Here is a 19821-nt window from a genome sequence, read left to right on the forward strand (position 1 = left end):
TATTCCATATACAAGAGATACTTCAATCATCAAAGAACTGCAGCATTATAGGATTCAATAAAACACTCCCACTCCTCAGATCAGATCTTTGGAGATGAAGTGGAGCTGAGGCCAGGAATTCAAATGTAGTCCAAGAAAACTAATCGGCTGCTTTACAGTCAGCAACCCATTCAAATAAACTGACGACCCTCACAGACATAAATACTCTGCAACCGATGGCGCTACACTATTAAGTGGAAACTGGAATGACATTGCGTCTGGAAATAGTCATCAGAGTTGAGTCACATCTAATGTTTGAATGCTTTATATTTAACCATTTTTTCAGTCTAATGCACATTAATGAACAACTCCTTTAGACTGTATCATAGGAGGAGGCCATAATTATAGTCTGTAAACCAGTGTCAAAAAGAGGATACTCTTGTGGTCAGTGGTGGAAAAAGTACTCAAATATTTTTTACTAGTGTAAAAAAAAAAGGTAGTCGTACAAAGGTATTGGTATCAAAAGTAGAAAGTAGGCCTACTTATTATGCAGAAGGTCCCATTTCACAAGTTTTCAAATGTATAGAAGTTAAAATGTATAAATGTGTCGCAGTGACACATTGTGAGCTTGTAGATCGGCTATTTTCGACTGGCCGAAATGTAGGCCTATACAGGGCTGAATCATGTAGGCCTATGTTTTGTAAAAATAATCCAAAATCTACAAAGTAACTAGCAACTAAAGTTTTCAAATAATTGTAGCATTTAATTGTGATGTAGTGGAGTAGAAGTAAAAGTAACCTACAGAAAATTAGAAGTAGGCCTATAAAGTAAAAAGTACAGAACTTGAGACTAAATGTACTTGGTTTCTTTACACCACTGCTTGTGGTATGAAATCTCGTATTATTGCCCCTATAGTACTAGTAGTACTAGTTGGCATGTCAGTGGAAATACCACTGCTTTTCTCTCTATTTTTTCCATGGAAAGCACAAGCAGTAGAGTTTGGGAAAGCCTCTCATCTCCTGCCTCTTCTCCAGCCTTCACATCCGGGTCAGTTGAGTTTTTGCTGGAACAGAGTTGAGCAGCTCTCCGTACGTACACTCATACAACAACGCAGGCAGCTATAGGCTGATCATCCATCCAGCTGCTGTATGTGTGTGTGACAGTGTGTGTGTGTGTGTGTGTGTGTGTCTGCTGACATGGATACTACTGGGCGATAACTGTTAAAACAACCCCGGAAAAAAACCATCTGTGGAGCCGAAACGGGGGCAAGAACAGCGACAAAGTTTCCTCACTATGGCTTCCCTCGTGTGATGATATCTTCTTTAATTGTTCCAGCCATGTCCAAAAGCTTCAAGAAGAAAAACCACTGGACCAACAAAGTCCACGAGAATGTCCTCTGCAGGAACAGAGAGGGGGAGCTCGGCTTTGAGTTGGACGGCGGCGCGGAGAACGGACAGTTCCCTCTCATCGGAGAGGTTCTCATGGCGGCGTCGCCGCCGCCGCCGGGCTCGGGGAAAGAAGTGGTCTACTGCCAGAGCAAACTCTCCCAGGACGAACTACTTCTGGAAGTCAACGACACGCCGGTGGCCGGACTGACCACCAGGGACGTTCACGCCGTGGTCAGACACTGCAAGGACCCCGTCCGCCTCAAGTGTGTGAAACAAGGTGAGCACTGGAGATCTTTGGATCATTTTATATATAATAACAATGCAAGAGAGAGAGTCGCCTCTCTGCTTTTTGTGCATAAAACAGTGGTTCTCAAACTTTTTTCATGTCAAGGACCCCAAAAAGGACCCCCATTTGTACGGGTCTAGCAGTACTTTTCAACCGGTTTCATTTCAAGGACCCCCCCCTATTCGGACGCCCATTTAACGGTATTTCTATCTCTGAGACCCCCAATTTATATTGTGAAAACGTACATTATGTTAAGTTATCTCTGAGAGGTTCCATTTGTACACTCAGTTACAGTCTCACAATAACGGTCCATTTGGTTCCTATAACCACCATAATTTTGCTGGGGACCCCCTGTGGAACTGCCTCAAGGACCCCACTTTGAGAACCACTGCCATTACACTTTTTGTGTGCAGTATAAATTGATGCGCTTTGACAGACAGCAGCATCGCTATTGTCTTCCAAGTGAAGAGGAATCGTTGGATATGCGGCGACGCACGGCGAACAAAACAACAACAAGCGTTAAGAACTTTTCTCGTTGTTTATAACGGGCCTGATATTAAATACGTGCGCGGAAATCGATTTGACTTAAAGCTGTTAGAGAAGGTGTTTAGTTGTTGTGTGATTTGACTTGTGTGCGTCGCTACGTTTCTGTGTTGCTATGTTGTGTTGTGGCTTTAAAAGGGGGTGTGTTATGTTTTGAGGCAATCGGATGGGTAAATTAAATTCACATGCCAAAGTAAAGTATAGAACACATTCCCCCTTTTTTACTAGCTTGAATGCTGTCAGAAATGAATGTGGGTGTGGCATCCAGTCCAGTTGTAGTCTATGGGGCTTTTGTGGTTGCAAGTTTGTTTACTTTTTGGGAAAGGAATTCCCCACCACATTTGCTGCTGTTAATCTTCTCTAAAAGTGTTTAATTTGAAAGCCAGGAGGAAATTACGTTTAAATCTATTGAGTACTATACCTTGGGTGGACATAATCGGATTTTTCATTCTGCCACCCCAGCATATTGGATTGCACATGCATTTGCTTTGGTTGCACCAGGCAGGCACATTATGGTGAGCCAACTCAAGGCTTGTGCTGCCTGTCGGAGGAATCCAAGATTCTTGGAAAAATATTAAAATGTAATATCAAATGTCAAGCACTGGAGTGAAAAGGAAATATTTGGTGTGACTGTGATTCTGTGGTCTACACAAGTAAAATGTGCACAAGTAAAAAGTGAACGCTCTAGTGAATTAATGACATTTTTCATTTCAAGTCAAACCTTAAAGGCTTCGTATGTGTGCCCTTTTGTTACCCCCAGCTTACACACACACACACACACACACACACACACACACACACACACACACACACACACACACACACACACACACACACACACACACACACACACACACACACACACACACACACACACACACACACACACACCTCTCTATCCATGTAAACGGCTTGCCTATACCCCTTATGAATCTGATGGAATTTCTGCTTGTCCACTGGGTGGGAAACTGTTACACATGTCAAAGATAGACACACTTCCCTGACCCCGAGTCTCTTTGCTCATCTCAGCTCATGACATTGGATATCTTACAAGCTGACTGAAAGATCTAGTAAGCTCTCAATTTGGGGTGAAAAATCTGTTAAACCCTATAAGAAGCTTTGGATAAAATCCTTGGTGTGTGCACACGCACGTCCATGTGAGATGTGAGATCTCATACCCCCCCCACCCCACATTTGTTGCTATGCCTTTATATTTGACTCATGTGCAGCTTCCGTTGCTCCAGACCAGGGGTGGGCAACTTTGACGATGGAGAGGGCCACTATATTTCCATACTCACTCCCTAGGGCCATATATTACTGTCGTAGGAAAAATATTTTTGCTATATTCAAATTAAAATCTTGAATTTTCACTTTTTGAATTGGAATCCTGAAAATTAATTTTTTTATGTATTTTTAAATGCCTTTAATTATACTTGTGTTGAAGCAATGAGCAACTAATTTAGACTGAAGTAATAACAGCGGGTCATGTTTGCATGTTACAGTTAATAGTAACAGCTGAAACCAATATTATATCAGTATTCTGACATTGTCCTGAGGGCCACATTAAGTGAAGGTGGGGGGAGCATGTGGCCCCCGGGCCGCCAATTGCCCACCCCTGCTCCAGACTGTATGACGAAAGCTTTTGAAAATTGTGAGAGGCAACGGTCTGGCCACGCAAGACTACTGTGTGCATAGAGCTGCCTATTGAGCTTCCACCTGTACGGCAGCAGTCTGTCACTGCCCAAACCTGTGCTGTTGGCTTGGGGAGGGTGAAGACAGCCATGTAACGTTCTTTTACACATGATCAGCCTCTTCTTTTCAAGAGTTTCTCCAGGAGACCGTTGAATTGAGTTGAACTGAATGGACCATATGCAGACCGCGGCCGTCTTACCATATAAGTTAATGGCAAGGTGCTAACAACAAGGTGCAACTTCCCATAGACAGCCCATTCATCCAAACAGAAAAGTCTTATCTGATTGTATTACACAACGTCAAACTCACCAACATTGCAGCTGTATGAAAAGCTTGAATTATTCTCTTTCTATCATAAAAGTGTTTGTTTCATAAAAATCCACTTTAGACATGTTAACTTGTGAGTTACTTTCTGTCCTCACAGGTGATTATTTTTCAAAGTGTTGCAGTTTGGAAGTGCTTGTTAGATATCACTCAACTGCCCTGCGTACCACCTGTTTTGAATTTGCAAATACCGCAGGAGGCAGCAGGACATTGCTTTACTAACTGAAAACGATTGCTTCCAAACTCTGATGGCAAGATGGCCGCGGTCTGCAAATGGTCAATTGAATGCCCTCCCTGAACAGTCTTGTTGGCCAGGCACCACCTGACCCACAACCAGTAGTAGTTGCAGCGACAACTACACAAATCCCACGCCAGTTTCCGCTGCCAGTTAGTTAGGCTTAATTGGACCACCTGGCCTAGCCGTAGGCAGCACCTCTGTCGGGAATCAAACCTGGCGGTTGAGAGTTTTGCCTCTTCACCACCCGGAAACTTTCATTGTAGAGATTGGATGCAGCACAAATTAATGAGACTAACTGTTTTGCTAGGGCATCTTCCCCCGAGTCTCTCCCACTGCCTGCAGATGTTTAAAGACGGATGTCATGATGAGATGTGTTGTTTAGCAGCCAGGAACTCATTCTGTTGAACCATTTCCGTTGAAATCAAGTCCAGTTATAGTTGACCTGCAAAGTGATTGGAAAACTATTTGTAATGAGGCTGTCTACTGTACATATGTATGTACAGTATGTCACTCTTTCTACAATGACTTATCTGGTAATAAGCCATGTAATTGTTACTACTCGGCTAAAAGAGCATGTCCGCTTGTTCAAGGGAGAAATAACCAGTAGTGATAAAACCAGACCACAGCATATACATTTCTCAATAGAGGAGTAGGAAGACCAAATACAACCACTGCATTTGTGTAAGTTATATTGTATTTACTTACTCTACCATGTAATTCAGGTTTTCAAAAATTTCATTCAGTAGTGTAGTCACATAGTGTAGCTTTTAAGTGCCTACTATCACATTAAACTACAATGATCAATTTCTTAATCATACTATAATTAACTCAATGTCTGAATTAATGTCTGAATGTGTCTGCCTGAATGTGTGTCAGAAACACTGTCCACTGTCAATCGCTCCCACTTTTCACACAGGCATTGACCATAATATTATGGACGTCTTAACGAAGCCATTTTTCCCATTTCACAAATGATGAATTAATAATTACTTTATTAGTGAATTAAACCTCACACCTTAACCACACACACAACATGCGCACGTGTGCGTGTGTGTGTGCGCGCGAGAGCGTGTGTGTGTGTGTGTGTGTGCAAACTACTTTCGTTGTGCGAGCGTGTGTGTGTGTGTGCGTGCGTCAGCGCGTGACCGTCTTCAGTTCGCTATAAACACGAGATACAACTGTCTTGAACGTATGTGGTCAGAGTGCTCTGTGTCTCTCCCATAGGCTGTAAAAAAAAATATATATTTTTTTTTAAGTTATTCCTGCACTGTAAGTCGCCATCTTTCTAGATCCGTTTGGGCCCAGCTGGCCATTGGCTGGCTCCGTTTGGGCCCAGCTGGCCATTGGCTGCCCAGACAACGAGGCGGGACTTCCCCCCTTCTTCTCCGTTGGTTTTTATTTTGACTCGAGTGGGTGGGGACTCCCGATCATAGACTGTAACGGTAGCCATGCCCCTCAGAACATACGCGACTTTATGGTAATTTATTTTATAAATGGGACCATAATTTTCCAAAAAGAATATTATGACATTAGAAATGAGACTTTAAACTAGTGACTGGAAGCAGAAAGTATTCATGACCATGTTTATTAAGGTAATACAGTCTAGGTGAAGTTGGGCCCAAATACATGGACTTCTATGGGGCTATGGGTTTTTTTGGGTCCAGTGACAGCGCCACAACAGGCCATTATATGAACTTTCAGGAGTTTCAGGCTTCACAAAATATCTGTCTGACTGCCCCCCTGGTCTCTCCTTAGCTCTCTACCAACTCCCTTTCCCTCCCCCCAACACACACACAAACACACAGCGTGAAGTGGCTACAGCGCGCGCTCCGGCGAAAACAGCTAATCGACAAGCTCACAACATCACAGGTTGCAAAAGCCATGAGTTCCCTCAAGCCAAAGCTCAAAATTGAGACCATTTTGGACGCAAATGCACCTACAATTGGATCTGTGCGACTTACCAAATATATTTGGGAGTACCTGTGCGACTGGTCATACTTTCTGTGGTGCATGTCAAACTGGGGGTCCTTGATACTTTTCAAATGGGGGTCTGTGGACTAATAAGTGTAAATGTTGCGGTCCTTGCCATGAAAACATTTCCCTACCATGCATTTGTAAGAATACTTTCATGTTATACTGCTGTTTTTATTCATTAAAAAAAACACACAAATATATTATACAAGTAGAAATATGTCAGAACTGGTAAGGACTAGTGATAAATAACAAGATCTTTTCTCTCTTTTTGCCTCAATCTAATGAACAGTGCTACTGACCACTAGTTCACATGCACAATGGCTCTCCAAAGAGGCAGAATAAATACTATTTACAATTAGTAACAATTTAAGTAATTAAAAGTTCTGTGCCACAATTTCCATGCTTTCATATCATTCTCCACTTATACGATAACTGTGAACTGTGATGAAGATGAAGTGTACTTAGAAATTCCATTTCCTATTCACCGTAATGTGGCCTACATTTAGACTTAAGAAGTACAAATGTCCCATCACGCACGCACGCACGCACGCACGCACGCACGCACGCACGCACGCACTCCCCAACCAGGTCTTTTATTAGTCCCTGGGGTGAGGATTAGACGAGATATGGCCTCCAGCGATCAACTGTGTCCTGCAGGACATAATTAGAATCTCTGCAACACACTAACTGGGACATTACAGCAACAAAGGGTACAATTATAGTCACAGATACGCCCCACTGGATTATAGTGAGTGCTCACTGGCGGAAGACATGAGGGATAACGTGAGGAGATGACCAGTGGACTTGCTGTTTGTAGTTTGAACGGGCCATGTGGCTACTGTGGCGCTGACGCAACATTCTAAATACAAGCCGGGTTGTGCTTATAACCACGCCCTGCTTCTGTGGCCAACACGGAAGTGCCTCTCGGCCTCTTGCCTCCAACAACTGCGGACTAGACCTAAATATATTACTCTATGGACTAGACCGCGACGGAGGCCCGCCATCTCAAGCGAACTTGAGCAAGCTAAAGCGAGCGAGTTGCCGTGTTGAGCGTTGCGAAGTTCGCTTAGCCGACTCATCCCCGTTCGATATGCGACCCGATAGGCAGAGAATAGTGAATAATGTTCTGGCGAGAGTATTTGCCCTGACTGCCACTCAAAGTGGCTACGGCCAATCACAGCGTGTCCTTTCACAAGTTTTCAGGACAGGCGGTGTTGACTTGACGCCATTGATGATGGCTAAACGTGTCAAGGTCGTACTTTATTGTTCCATCTTATGGACAGCTACGTAAGAATAAAACCTATTTTGGTGTGGCTTCCTTCAGACAATGCAGCAGCATAAGATAATAACAGATAATAAGCATAGATAATAATGATACAAAAACATAAAACAAGATCAAATGAAGGAAGAGAGCATCATCAGATTGGTATATTGTATATATATACACCAGCAGCATTTTTTCTTTTTTCCCCGGCAGTAGCTGCTACCTAACTTTGTGTTCACAGTGTACAGATTAGTATGTTCAGTATGTCTTTGTCAACTTGCATCCAGTCTCCCCCTGGCTTGCCCTGGATTTGTGTGAAGGATAAACATGTTCTCTCTCTGTATCTCATGCACGCACGCAGGCGCACACGCGCACACGCGCACACACACTCTTAGACTGTCTCAGACACACTCTTAAGACTTGTCTCAGACACAGCCAAATATAGTAAATACTGAAGTTTCCCTGTCTCAACTTAAGGCTTAACGACTGGCATTGCGCGTTTGAGAGTGAGAGGCTCTGATAAAGAAGAGGGAAGCGGCTGCTGATTGAGACCCCCTCAGAGGCACCGCGGCGCATGCCGGTATAAGAGTAGACGTTTCCAGGTCAGCCAGAGGCGTCTTGACGCGCTCGCCGCGCACACGGCGTCGCCTGTCGAGGGAAAGTCGCAGGTGCGCAGGGACTTTGTAACGAGACAGAAGCAGGCAACAGCCATGACAGTGTTACCAGCCCAACCGAGAGGGAACCTTGCCTGTATGGTTTAGTTTTTATTTTGCGCTTTTTAACCCATTTTAGGCGGGAACCCCTTTTTGGTGTTTTAAACATTATGTTATAATTTTGCTATGGAAAAATAGCAGATCTACAAGCTCATAGCGCGCCACCGAGAGCTTGTAGGTCTGCTATTTTTGAAAAATCATGAAAATGTGGCACAAATCTTTGAATATATATTTCAGAGGGAACTTTTTTAAACTAAAATATTGGCTTCTGGGGCGTCCCTGGAACTACATCTTTTGAGATGGGGGTCGGTGGCCCAATAGAGATAATTCTGTGGGTCCAGAAGGTTGAGCCCCACTGACACAGAAACATGGGTTTTTCAGAAATTTCTTTTTAAATCGACTTCAGTCCATAATGGGTTAAGCAAGTCATCCACGCACTATTTCCTCCACTTATTTTGACAGGAGGAATTAGATGAGCTATTCTTCTAACTTGAAACCCACACAACACAGCCCGGTGAATGTTGATGGTCCTCTGAGGGACATGTCGAGGATCATGCGCCAACTCTTTCACACGCCGTCACACGCACACAAATAATACGAAAAAAAGTGTCAGAAGAACTATCATCATCACGACGTCCCCCCAGAACCTGCTCAATGGGCATATACTGCTACATAGCAACTTACTATATATGTAAAACGCATCTCTAGAATAAACACGGAGACATAGTACTATATATATATATATATTATCGGGTGGGTGGTGAGTTTATCGCCTTGGCACTTGTTCACGCAGTATAGTCAGAGGCTGTTTGTTTTTCTTTTGCCTGGAAGTAAACACGGTACTGTAGGATTATAATGCATACTTAAGCTCACATTGTCGACATATACTGCAGAGTAAAGTAGGCTGTCCAGTCTGTCAAGCAGTGAGACGACCAATATATTATCACTCTGGCTTAATGGCCCATGTTGGAAGTAATTGAATGATGGATGTGTGCGCTGATGAGAGTGGACCGGTCACTAGTCTGCCGGGGGTGTTGATGACGGGGCGAGGCCCGGCAAGATATGTGATATGAGAGTAATGCAATGTCGACTGTCGGGGCTCATTCATCTTCATGATCCAGTCCCCGCTGAGAGGTTTAAGTTGTCGTTAAGTGGCAAGTGGTGCAAGTTGTGCTGTGTATATGCAACGCGCACACACACACACATACACACATGCACGCACGCACAGGTAGAGCATAGCCTATATAGCTTGCATCATATACCTGAAAGTATGATGCAAGCATTCTTAATCAAAACATGAGTAGACGCGTTTCTAGGCTCTCTAGAGGACCGTGCATGTGTGCGTGCATGTGTGTGTGCATGCGTCTGTGAATGTGTATGTGTGTGTGCGCGTGCGTGTGTGTGTGCATGCGTCTGTGAATGTGTGTGTGAGTGCGCGTGCGGGCGCACATTACACACATGTCCCCAGGCTGCTTGCAGCACCACTACTGCCTTGCCGCTCATGCTTGACTGAAGCTGAGAAGGAGATATCTTGCTTTTCGCCACCTCTTTCACACTTGTCTTTACTGCAAGGCTCACCTCTGGGGACAGCCAATAATGATGATGCAACACATACTCACGCAGTAATATATTGTAACCCTAAAACAGCCAGGGCGCATACGTTGGTCCGACGTACTACTACTAACACTCCGTCAGGCGTTAGTCCGGCACATGCGTGGCTGGTTATTGATTAAGCAATTGTCTGCCGCAAGGTGCGGCGACAGAGGCCAGTTAGCTGTGCCGTGCAGATTACGGCAGATTGCCATGTTTTCACATCCGGGTTACTCGCTCGCAGACCTCCATTGTAAGAAACGGCTTGTGTTGGCAGTAGCTCACGGTGATTATCTTTCGCCAGAAACGGAAAATGTGGGGTAACATGTCGGTAATAAAAATCACAAATCACATCCGAACCTCTGATGGATCATCACCACCGGCTTGGACAGCAATCGTAGTTTCAGAGATACGAGGCAAGATAGATCCTATTTTGAATTTTGAAAATCCCGGTGCTGGGGGCTGGGGGGGACGAACGCTTTGCCTAGCAACCGGGTCAGTGTTGAATGTTGATTATCAACGAGACAGTTTCATAATGAGTCCTATAATACGGAGAATTCCTTCAAAGGGAGACAACGGTTGGATTTTAAATGACGTAATATTCCATCAAAAGCAATTAATGTGTTAAGACTCAGTCACCTGTGGCTCATGCGTGGCCGGTTAAGACACACCCATGGCTCCTGGCATGCGCTGCCGGTTTAAACTTGTGAGGTTAGGGTTAGGTTAGGGTTTGGGGGCCGTGGTGGCCGAACGGTTTGCGGAGCGGTCTTGATATCGGAAGGTCGCTAGTTCGTATCCCCGGACCGGCACGTTAAAATTACCACCGATGAAGTGCCCTTGGACAAGGCATTGAACCCCTACCATGAGATGTTCTATGAGCAGGGCCTGGCTGTAAACAAGTTCTTGAGCTTAGTCCAGTTACCCTGGGTAACATAGTACCTTTCCTTTCTTTCCTTTTGGGGTAGGGTGTCGGACTAATGTCTGTCGGACCAAACACATGCACCCAAAACAGCCGTTCCCAAACTTTTCAGCCCATGCACCGCCTTCTACATCCCGACACAGACAGATGACACACCCCCAACACCCCAAGACACTTTGTTAAAAAAGACAACCTGGTCTATTTATAGCGATATTTTCGCATTAACTTTAATTAAATAATAAGAAAACAATAGGCCTATTGCACTCTCACCTTCAAAAAGGGCGAGCATGATAATATAAAGTGAACTAATGTTCACTGTGCTCACATTAGCGCGCCCACAATTAATCATAGGCTGTCAATCATAGAAGCAGTTATTAAAGACATTTTAGGCTGACAGGAAATCAAGTTATTTTGGCTACGTTTACAGTATCTATCTATAAATGCACCAAGTCTCTGTGTGTACGTAGTCTGTAATCCACATAACTCGAGAACCGTTCGCACCAACCCACCGACTTCAAATTTGACATGAGCTCCACACCACCACAGGGAATGCAGTGCCCGGCGTCAAGTACGTCCGATTGCCGGTTGTCCAGGACCAGCACAAAACCCTCTGCCCAGTTCCCATGCAGACTCTGGACAGATCTCCATATGGAGCTGGCCTGTTCTGACATCACACTGATGTTTTGACATCTGCATATACTTCATATTTGGGCATGCCTGACAAAGGGGCATAAAAGGGACACAGACATAATAACTGGGTGGGGCATTCATTTCCAACTTGCATCGTTCCAAGTAGGCCAAGTAGAATTTCTTTCATTTCGTTTTTATATCATGAATAGTATACATTGGGTCTGTCGTGGAGCGGTTCGCCGGAACCGGGCCGGCACCCTGGCCGGCACCCTGGCCGCGTTCCTGTGTGGTAGTAATGTGCATCTCTTGGCATAGATTGTACCATAGGGCTTGGCCCCTTAACCCGTTCAGGTGCCCTGCCCACATGGACTTATGTCCTATAACATATAAACAACATATAAACCACTGCATCAACATTGAATAGTTGATGCAATAAAATAAAATACAAACCATTTCAAGCAAACAGAACATTCTGCCTTTTCCCCCCATGCCTTATCTAGGTTATTTGCTAAAGTAAAAGTACCTTTACAGAAACATAATATATAATCATCTAACATTTTTTTTTAACACAAATACTTGACATTTTACAAAATAATAAATGTCTTCATCATGGACAGTAAAACAAAAAATGAATTTCATTTTCGATTTCTTCCAAATCACACAATAAACACATTCTGTCCTCAGCGGTACCAATGTACGCACACGCACTCACACACACACACACACACACACACACACACACACACACACACACACACACACACACACACACACACACTGGTTCTTTAGAACACGCAGCCCACACATGCTTTCTATTCCATTCTCTGTGTAGGCAATACACTAAGGTGCATCTAAGGAGTTCAATTAAATTAGCAGATGGCATTTTTTTCATCTGCAAAGCTTATTGCCCCCTCCTTAGGCAACACCAATCACTCAGTCTCACTTACAGTGTCTTGGCGGAGACTGGCTTGCAGTTATGTACTGTATATCCTCCTAATGAATCTGCAATCAGTACGTGGATATAATGAAAAGCCTTATTTTATTTTTCAAAGTGCCCCAATTATAGAATGATTGTATTAGTGCAATGACTTCAAATCTTGTTGTGAAATGCACATAAATGCTGCCTTTGCTATTGATCAGACATAGGGTTCATTCTTTTTGAGCGGTGCCTTTGCTCCATTAAAGGACCACTTCACCACTTTTCAACTTCTCTTCCTATAATTGGTCCTAACTAATGTTCATGATAAAATACCACCATTTCTCCCTACTCAGTCTGTGTTAGGGATGTCAGGGGTTAACCGGTTACCCGGTTACCCGACCGTTAAGAAATATCCGGTTATTTTTATCAGCCTTAACGGTTAATTTCCGCATTTTCCTGATGGAATTATTTTGGTCATGGGGAGATGTCATTACGTTAAACCGACCCAGGGAGGCGCAAGAGTGTAGTCTATGTCCAAGAGAGCACACTAGAATGAGAGAAATGACTTCCGCACCGGCACGGGAGGGAAGTTTAGAAAAAAAGTTATTAAGTGAGCGACAGACAGGTGTGATAGGAGAGAAGATGGCGAAACGGGTGAAACGTAGTGTGGTCTGGGATCATTTCAAAAAGAAAGCGGACAATGACAAGTTAGTTGTATGTAATTTTTGTGAAGCAGAGCTTACATACACTGGTGGCACGAGCAGCATGCGACACCATATCACAGGCAAACACCCGTTCGTAAATGTTGACGAAAGTTCGGGGCCGGCCAGGCAACAAAACACACTCACGTCCTTTTTACAAGTCCCAAGAAGATGTGATAGTCGTCGGGCGGAGGAGCTCACACAAAGGGTCTGCAAAATGATTGAGCTGGACATGCAACCTATCAGCATGATTGAGGACAGAGGCTTCCGTCAATTAATGAATTTCACCGAACCAGAATACCACATACCAGCGAGAGCAACATTCACCAAACGAATTGAACAACGTTATAAAGATATGTCACTTCAGCTGAAAAAGAGCTTGTCCACAGCCGAGCATGTTGCTCTCACAACAGACTGCTGGACAGCTTTGACCACCGAAAGTTACATCACCATAACGTGCCATCACATTGACCAAGAATGGAAACTTCACGCGTGTGTGTTGTTGACACAAAGCTTATCAGAACGACACACCTCTGAATATTTGGCAGAAACTATGAAGAGTGCTGTTGCCGACTGGGGGCTGACCGGGCACGTCACAGCTTGTGTCCACGACAACGCAGCCAACATTGTCAAGGCTATGTCGAAGGCTTATGTGGAGTGGGAATCGGTGCCCTGTTACGCGCACACGTTACAGTTGGCTATTCAAGATGGCTTTGCCTTATATGTGGTCAGAGTAATTGGTGCTGCTGGTCGCTTGGTTAAGCATTTTAATAAAAGCGGCCCTGCAACAGAAGCGCTGAAAAAGAAGCAGGAGGGGATGGGAATGAGCAACCCGGACAATCACAGTCACAAAAAGTTGATCCAGTCCTGCAAAACCCGCTGGAATTCAGTATACGACATGTTCGAGCGACTCGTAGAGCTGAGATGGGCAGTCACAGCCGTGCTGTCAGACCGCAGAGTCACTAAACTGACGGACGCGAGAGTGCTTGATCTGTCCAATGACCACTGGAAAATAATGGAGGAGATGCTACCAGTGTTACGCAAACTTAAAGTTGCCACCACAGTCATGTCTTCAGAGCAGAATGTCTCCGTCTCAAACACCTACCCAATTACCTTCAGTCTCCTCCAGAAACACCTCATGCCAGAGGAGGGTGGCGAAGAAAGTGTGAAAGTGTTGGAGTTTAAAGAAAAGGTCCGCACATCACTGGCAAAACGCATGAAGGTATATATTAACATTAGTTAGTATTAGTATTAAATTAGTATTTATTTTTGTTTTCATTATAATATATTTTTATTATTATTAATATTTTAACTAATATTTGTTTAAATTGTTTATCCATTGTATGCAGATTAACACGGCAGAGGTAATCACCAAAGTGGCCATGATTTGATCTGCGTTGGACCCCAGACACAAGAGCCTGCCGTTTCTTTCGCCAGCAGAAAAAGCTAGAGTTACAGAAAAGTTGCATGAAATGGTCGAGGATTTGAAAGCTGATTCTGAAACTACACGCCGTGGTGCTGGGCCCGCAGCTAGGCCTACTGATGAAGAGGGCAATGTCGCCGCTGTGCGCGAGGAAAATGAGCCAGGTGGCGGCCCTGAGGAGAATGCTAACAGCAGCGCAATGCGGCTGCTCCTTGGGCATTACGTTACGCCCGCGGACACAGGTTCAAATAGTGAAGTGGAGAGCTACTTGAGAGAGAATTCTGCTCCCTTGGAAATAAATCCATTGGACTGGTGGAAAGCAAACCGCCACCGTTACCCCAGTCTGGCTACCTTAGCCAGGCGATACCTATGTGTACCAGGCACTTCAGTTCCCTCCGAGAGAGTTTTCTCGGCAGCCGGGTTAACGGTGAACAGACTGCGCACTCGACTGACTCCAGAACATGTTGACATGTTAATCTTCCTGAATAAAAATGGTTAGCCTAAGTCGCCATGTTGGTAGGTAAGAATATGGACACTGGACACTTTATTTTGTTTTAAATAAAAAAAATTGAGTGGACCCACGAATGAGCTGTCAGCTGTAAACGAGACAGACTCAACCAGCAATAGTACTCTCTTGTGTGAAGCGCCGCAGGAACTTGTTGCCGCGATTGTTTAATTTTGTTTTAATTGTTTGTTTGAAGCCTAACAACTTATTTCTTATTGCAAAATGCTGCGCTGCTGTTGTTTGAGCATGAATAAATGTGTACCATTCGCCTACCACGTTAATTCTGTGTCTTTGCATATTTAATTTTCGGGAAAAAAAACCCACCACTATCCGGTAATGAACCGGTTAATCCTAACGGGTAACCGGTTAGGAAACTATCCGTTACTGACATCCCTAGTCTGTGTCTCATAGGAAGGCTGTGGGGCAGTTCAGAAACCCGTCCACCAGTGACATCATCGAATCGATGGTGAATCCAAGCTAATAGAAATGGCAGGCATTCTTTTCCTGAAAAGTTGCAATGTAAAAGTTGAAGCCATCGTTCTCACGATAATACAAATCTAAATATATTTTAAAACAAATCTTGTTTAAAAGAAAAATCTGCCTAATGATGTCACTGGTGGACGGGTGTTCGAACTGCCCAAAGCCCTCATATGAGGCACAGACTGAGTAGGGAAAAAATGTGGTGTTTTATCATGAACATTAGTGAGGACCAATTATATGAAGAGATGTTGAAAAGTGGTGAAGTGGTCCTTTAAGCAGCTATGCGTGTCCCTGGCTGGCTATGTCTGTCTGAAACACCTCAGCAATACCACTGGATGGCACTGTTGCGCAGCGTCGCACGCACGCACGCACGCACGCACGCACACAGGCCAAGGAGGAGGGCTTGCACAGTACAGTACGAGAAGTACAATATTGTACAGGTGTGATTTTTCTTTCTTTAAGCTCTTGAAAGGCTATATTCCTGATGATAAAATAATGTGACAGGTTGCTCAGTGAGAATACCTCCAGATGGCCTAACATATGCCATTCAAAGTAACTTTGAATCTGCTCAGCATGTTAACGGCAATCTGGGCATCCTACTGTAAATGCAGAGTGTGCTGCACTCCGATAGCGACGTGCAATTTCTGATTACCTGATTGATGTCGAGAGTGGTGTACTAGCGAACGCCCCCACAGCATACATCCACACACACTGTGGTTTTACAGATAGGCCTGTCACAATTATTACATAATCGCCTAATTGAGATAATCATAATTTGCTTAATTGAAAAACTTGCATACCGTATATTTTCAAACAATTTTCAGAAATAAGAGATAGTTGATCTACAAGCTTACATCACGTCACAAAGTGATGTGTTGTAAGCTTGTAGATCAAGTATTTCTGCTTTTTGGAATTTTTTTGGAAAGAAAAAAATATGTCAGTGATTTCTTTGTATATTTAACCCATTGCTAACCCTAAACCATATAAGACCAAATATACACAAATGCCGTCTAAATCTGTAGTTCTCAACCATTTTCGTGCCAAGGAGACCCAAAATGTATTTGGGCGGCAGATAGCCAACAAAAAATTGCCAATGATATATGATATACGTAGTACTTTATTGTCAGTTCACACTGAAATTTGTCTTGTGTCACAGCAGCCAAGTATGCAGAACAGAAACACATATACACACATTTAACATAACACAAAGAACAAGACAATTTACATACATAAAGACATGAAGACAAGAGCAATATCCACCGCTTAGATTATCCTGTGGCTATTATACTCCTGATTAAGCCTCAAGGTCGACTGGTGGAGAAAGGACCTCTTTAGTCTGACCTTATTGTACACCATAATCTCCTTCCTGAAGGTAGCAACCTATATTCTCCATACAACACATGCTTAGTATTAGAGGTGATATTCCTTGCTAACCTTAGGATGAAGTTGTTGTCCAATGTACAATCCGACAACAAGGTTCAAGTTTATTTAGTGTCCCCGAAGGGCAAATTGGGTTGCAGCATAGACAGTACATTAAACAATGAATTAAACAGTACAGACAACAAACAGTTCACATAGCGGATACCAGAGTAAAAGGTGTACTAAAGTGCAGGCGTTTAAAGTGCTATGCGATAGGTCATAAAAGTGCGTGTGCATAGACATAGGCACAAGATAATACAGTAAAAAGTAAAAGTGCTCATCATAAGGTTATATCCTCGATCTACGCACAGCAGCATTCAGTGTGTGAATAGAGACCGGGACAAAGGAATGTTTGTGCCTGTTTTTTGTGGCACAGGGGGCTCGCAAGCGAAGGCCGGATGGGAGAAGGATGTACTCTACCTATAGTGGGTGAGCAGCAACACGTCGCAAATATGTCAACAATGCAATGCATTGTGAGCTTATAGATCTGCTATTTTCGCCGAATGTTGAACCCCACAATATAATCCGTATAATAGGGTTCAAGTGGTTCAAGCGTTAAAGTGGTTGACAAGTTGCATCTTGTTAAAATTGCACCCTGATGGTGGTTCAGAATAATGTGTAAATAGGTTTGTTTGGAAGAAAAGACACTGGGCGGGAGGTGAAACCATGACCTGAGAGAGTGCTGATTCATTGCGAAAAGAGGACGATCAATAATAAAACTATTAGTGGCTGCGGGGCCTGTCTGCTGTATATAGTGTCTGTTCATGATTCCAAGACGGCAGCATCACTTTGTTGTCTTAATTGTGCTTAGGCGGCTTTTATGTGTGAGTGTGTGCGTCCTTTGGTGTGCATGATACGCCCTGGTGTTCACCGCCGCTACACCGGAGGCCTGCATTCTGTGAGCTTGACAATGAAGGCTGTTGTTAATGCTGCATTCACACTGGCAGACGCAAAAGATACACAAAGCTACACAGCGTATTTGTAGCTTTGTATCTTTGTAGCTGAAGTTGAAAACCAGCTGAACGTTTTTGTAGCTTTTGCAGCGGCTATCAAGTCTGATGTATCTTTGTCGCCGGCTTCCATTGAAAATGAACGGTAGACTGTATCTTTGCATCTGTCCGTGTGAATGCTGGTGGACTGAATGGATCCTACGGGGACCTGGTGAGACACCTCATCAGGAGCTTGATTTTGAATACAACTTGCAGGCTATAACACTGCTCTGTATTGTATCAGCACAAAGAACCCGGTCTACGGGCGAATGGGTCCATTTTCCTAGCTTCCATTTTGTTTGCCCTCTGTGGCGATAATGCTTATTTTTGTATGCTTCGATAGCGGGTCTACTCCAGACTGTCGTCTGAGACGTATTGAGCCCGTTGGGGCCTCGTGTCTCGGCGAGACCTTCAGCTGTCTGGTGGATTGTGGTCCCCCTCCGCATTCTGAAATCCTAGCGTGCTTTATATCCTGGCTGTCTCACTTCTCGCTGTCACCTGTGTGCTGACTGAGGTCACACTCACTCTGGCTGCTCTGAGCCCACTTGCAGAACATGCATTCATGTATTATTGTATATCAGCATCTCCAGGTCTCTCAATTCAATTCGGCTTACAGGGATATTTCACTTTCAGATTTCATTGTCTACCCATGGCTACCTCAGACGATATTCTCAGTTGCTCGATTCAGTATTTAGATATTTAAAATATTTTTTTGTCAAAACACATTCATATTGCCCTCCTATGTGAGATTACTTTAGTCAATTTCATAAAATATTTTTCCATGTATTTTCGAGAGAAAGCGCTTCAGACAGATGGCCGTGGCCCTGCGCGAAACACACACACGCTCACGTTCGCAAGCACACACACACACACACACGCACGCACTGTCTGAGAGGTTGGAACAACATATTTTCAGATGGGGGTCGGAGGCCAATTACATATCATTTTTGCAGTCCTTGACATGAAATATTGAGCACCACTGATACAGAAACATAGGTATTTCAGAAAACTGTCCGATTTTTTTTTTTCAACATCAGGCCAAATTAAGGAAAGGATAGAATAACCTAGAACTCTGACATGTTTAAGCCAGTAGAACAAACAATGCAATGTGCCCCAACAAACCATTTTGAAAGTACAACAATTCAATTTAAGTTACACTACCTTGTTGTAAATAGCTATAGTACAGCATTTTTATGCAGGTCTACTTTCAGCAATCAAAGACAGACAATGAACCCACTAGTTAAGTGTTTTTTATTGAAGTGACCAATCACTGAATCAGAAATAATGACACTTGAAGCTTAATTTTAGGGCGGGAAAAATAACCTATACAATATTGCACTTTCCCTGAGACTAAACCGGTGGTTCGCAAACTTTTTCATGTCAAGGACCCCCACATTTACCGTAATTGGCCCACGGACCCCCATTTGACGAGATATGCCAGGGACACCAAAAAGAGATTGTTTTCACGGCTCTAGTAGTGATTCTCAACCATTTAAATTTCAACGACTCTCAGTTTGATATGCAATAGGCTACAGACCCCCATTTAATGACATTTTAACTCAGAGTGTACAAATGGAACCAAAAGGACCCGTTAGGGTCCATTTGGTTCCATTTGTACCAAACGTAAAAGCTCAGCTCAAACGGGTCATTTGTTTTTGACACAATCATCAGAGTTTTAGCAGATGCATGTACCGGTCTTGGCTGAATGGAATATTAACAAGGCGCTTATCCAGTGTGTTGCCATGGTTGCTTTAACCCTATATATTATTATTATTATTTATTTAAAAAAATTATCCCACGATTTTGCAACCCATCTTTTTCACCCAGTGTCAATTATCTAATGTA

The 19821-nt window shown here is 43.6% G+C and overlaps 1 protein-coding gene across 1 annotated transcript in view; it reads left to right on the forward strand.

The window, feature by feature from the left end:
- Nucleotides 1-1109: 1109 nt before the first annotated feature.
- Nucleotides 1110-19821, forward strand: part of LOC310879772 (membrane-associated guanylate kinase, WW and PDZ domain-containing protein 2-like) — a gene marked incomplete at its 3' end in the record, with an annotated part of 206172 nt that continues 187460 nt past the window's right edge. Inside the window, exon 1 of the mRNA XM_083794602.1 lies at nt 1110-1644. Coding sequence (XP_083650728.1) covers nt 1290-1644 — 355 coding nt within the window. The 5' untranslated portion in view covers nt 1110-1289. The remainder of the gene's footprint in view (nt 1645-19821) is intronic.

Source organism: Protomyctophum parallelum (assembly GCF_964188405.1).
Source record: "Protomyctophum parallelum genome assembly, chromosome: 22".
Classification (NCBI taxonomy): domain Eukaryota; kingdom Metazoa; phylum Chordata; class Actinopteri; order Myctophiformes; family Myctophidae; genus Protomyctophum; species Protomyctophum parallelum.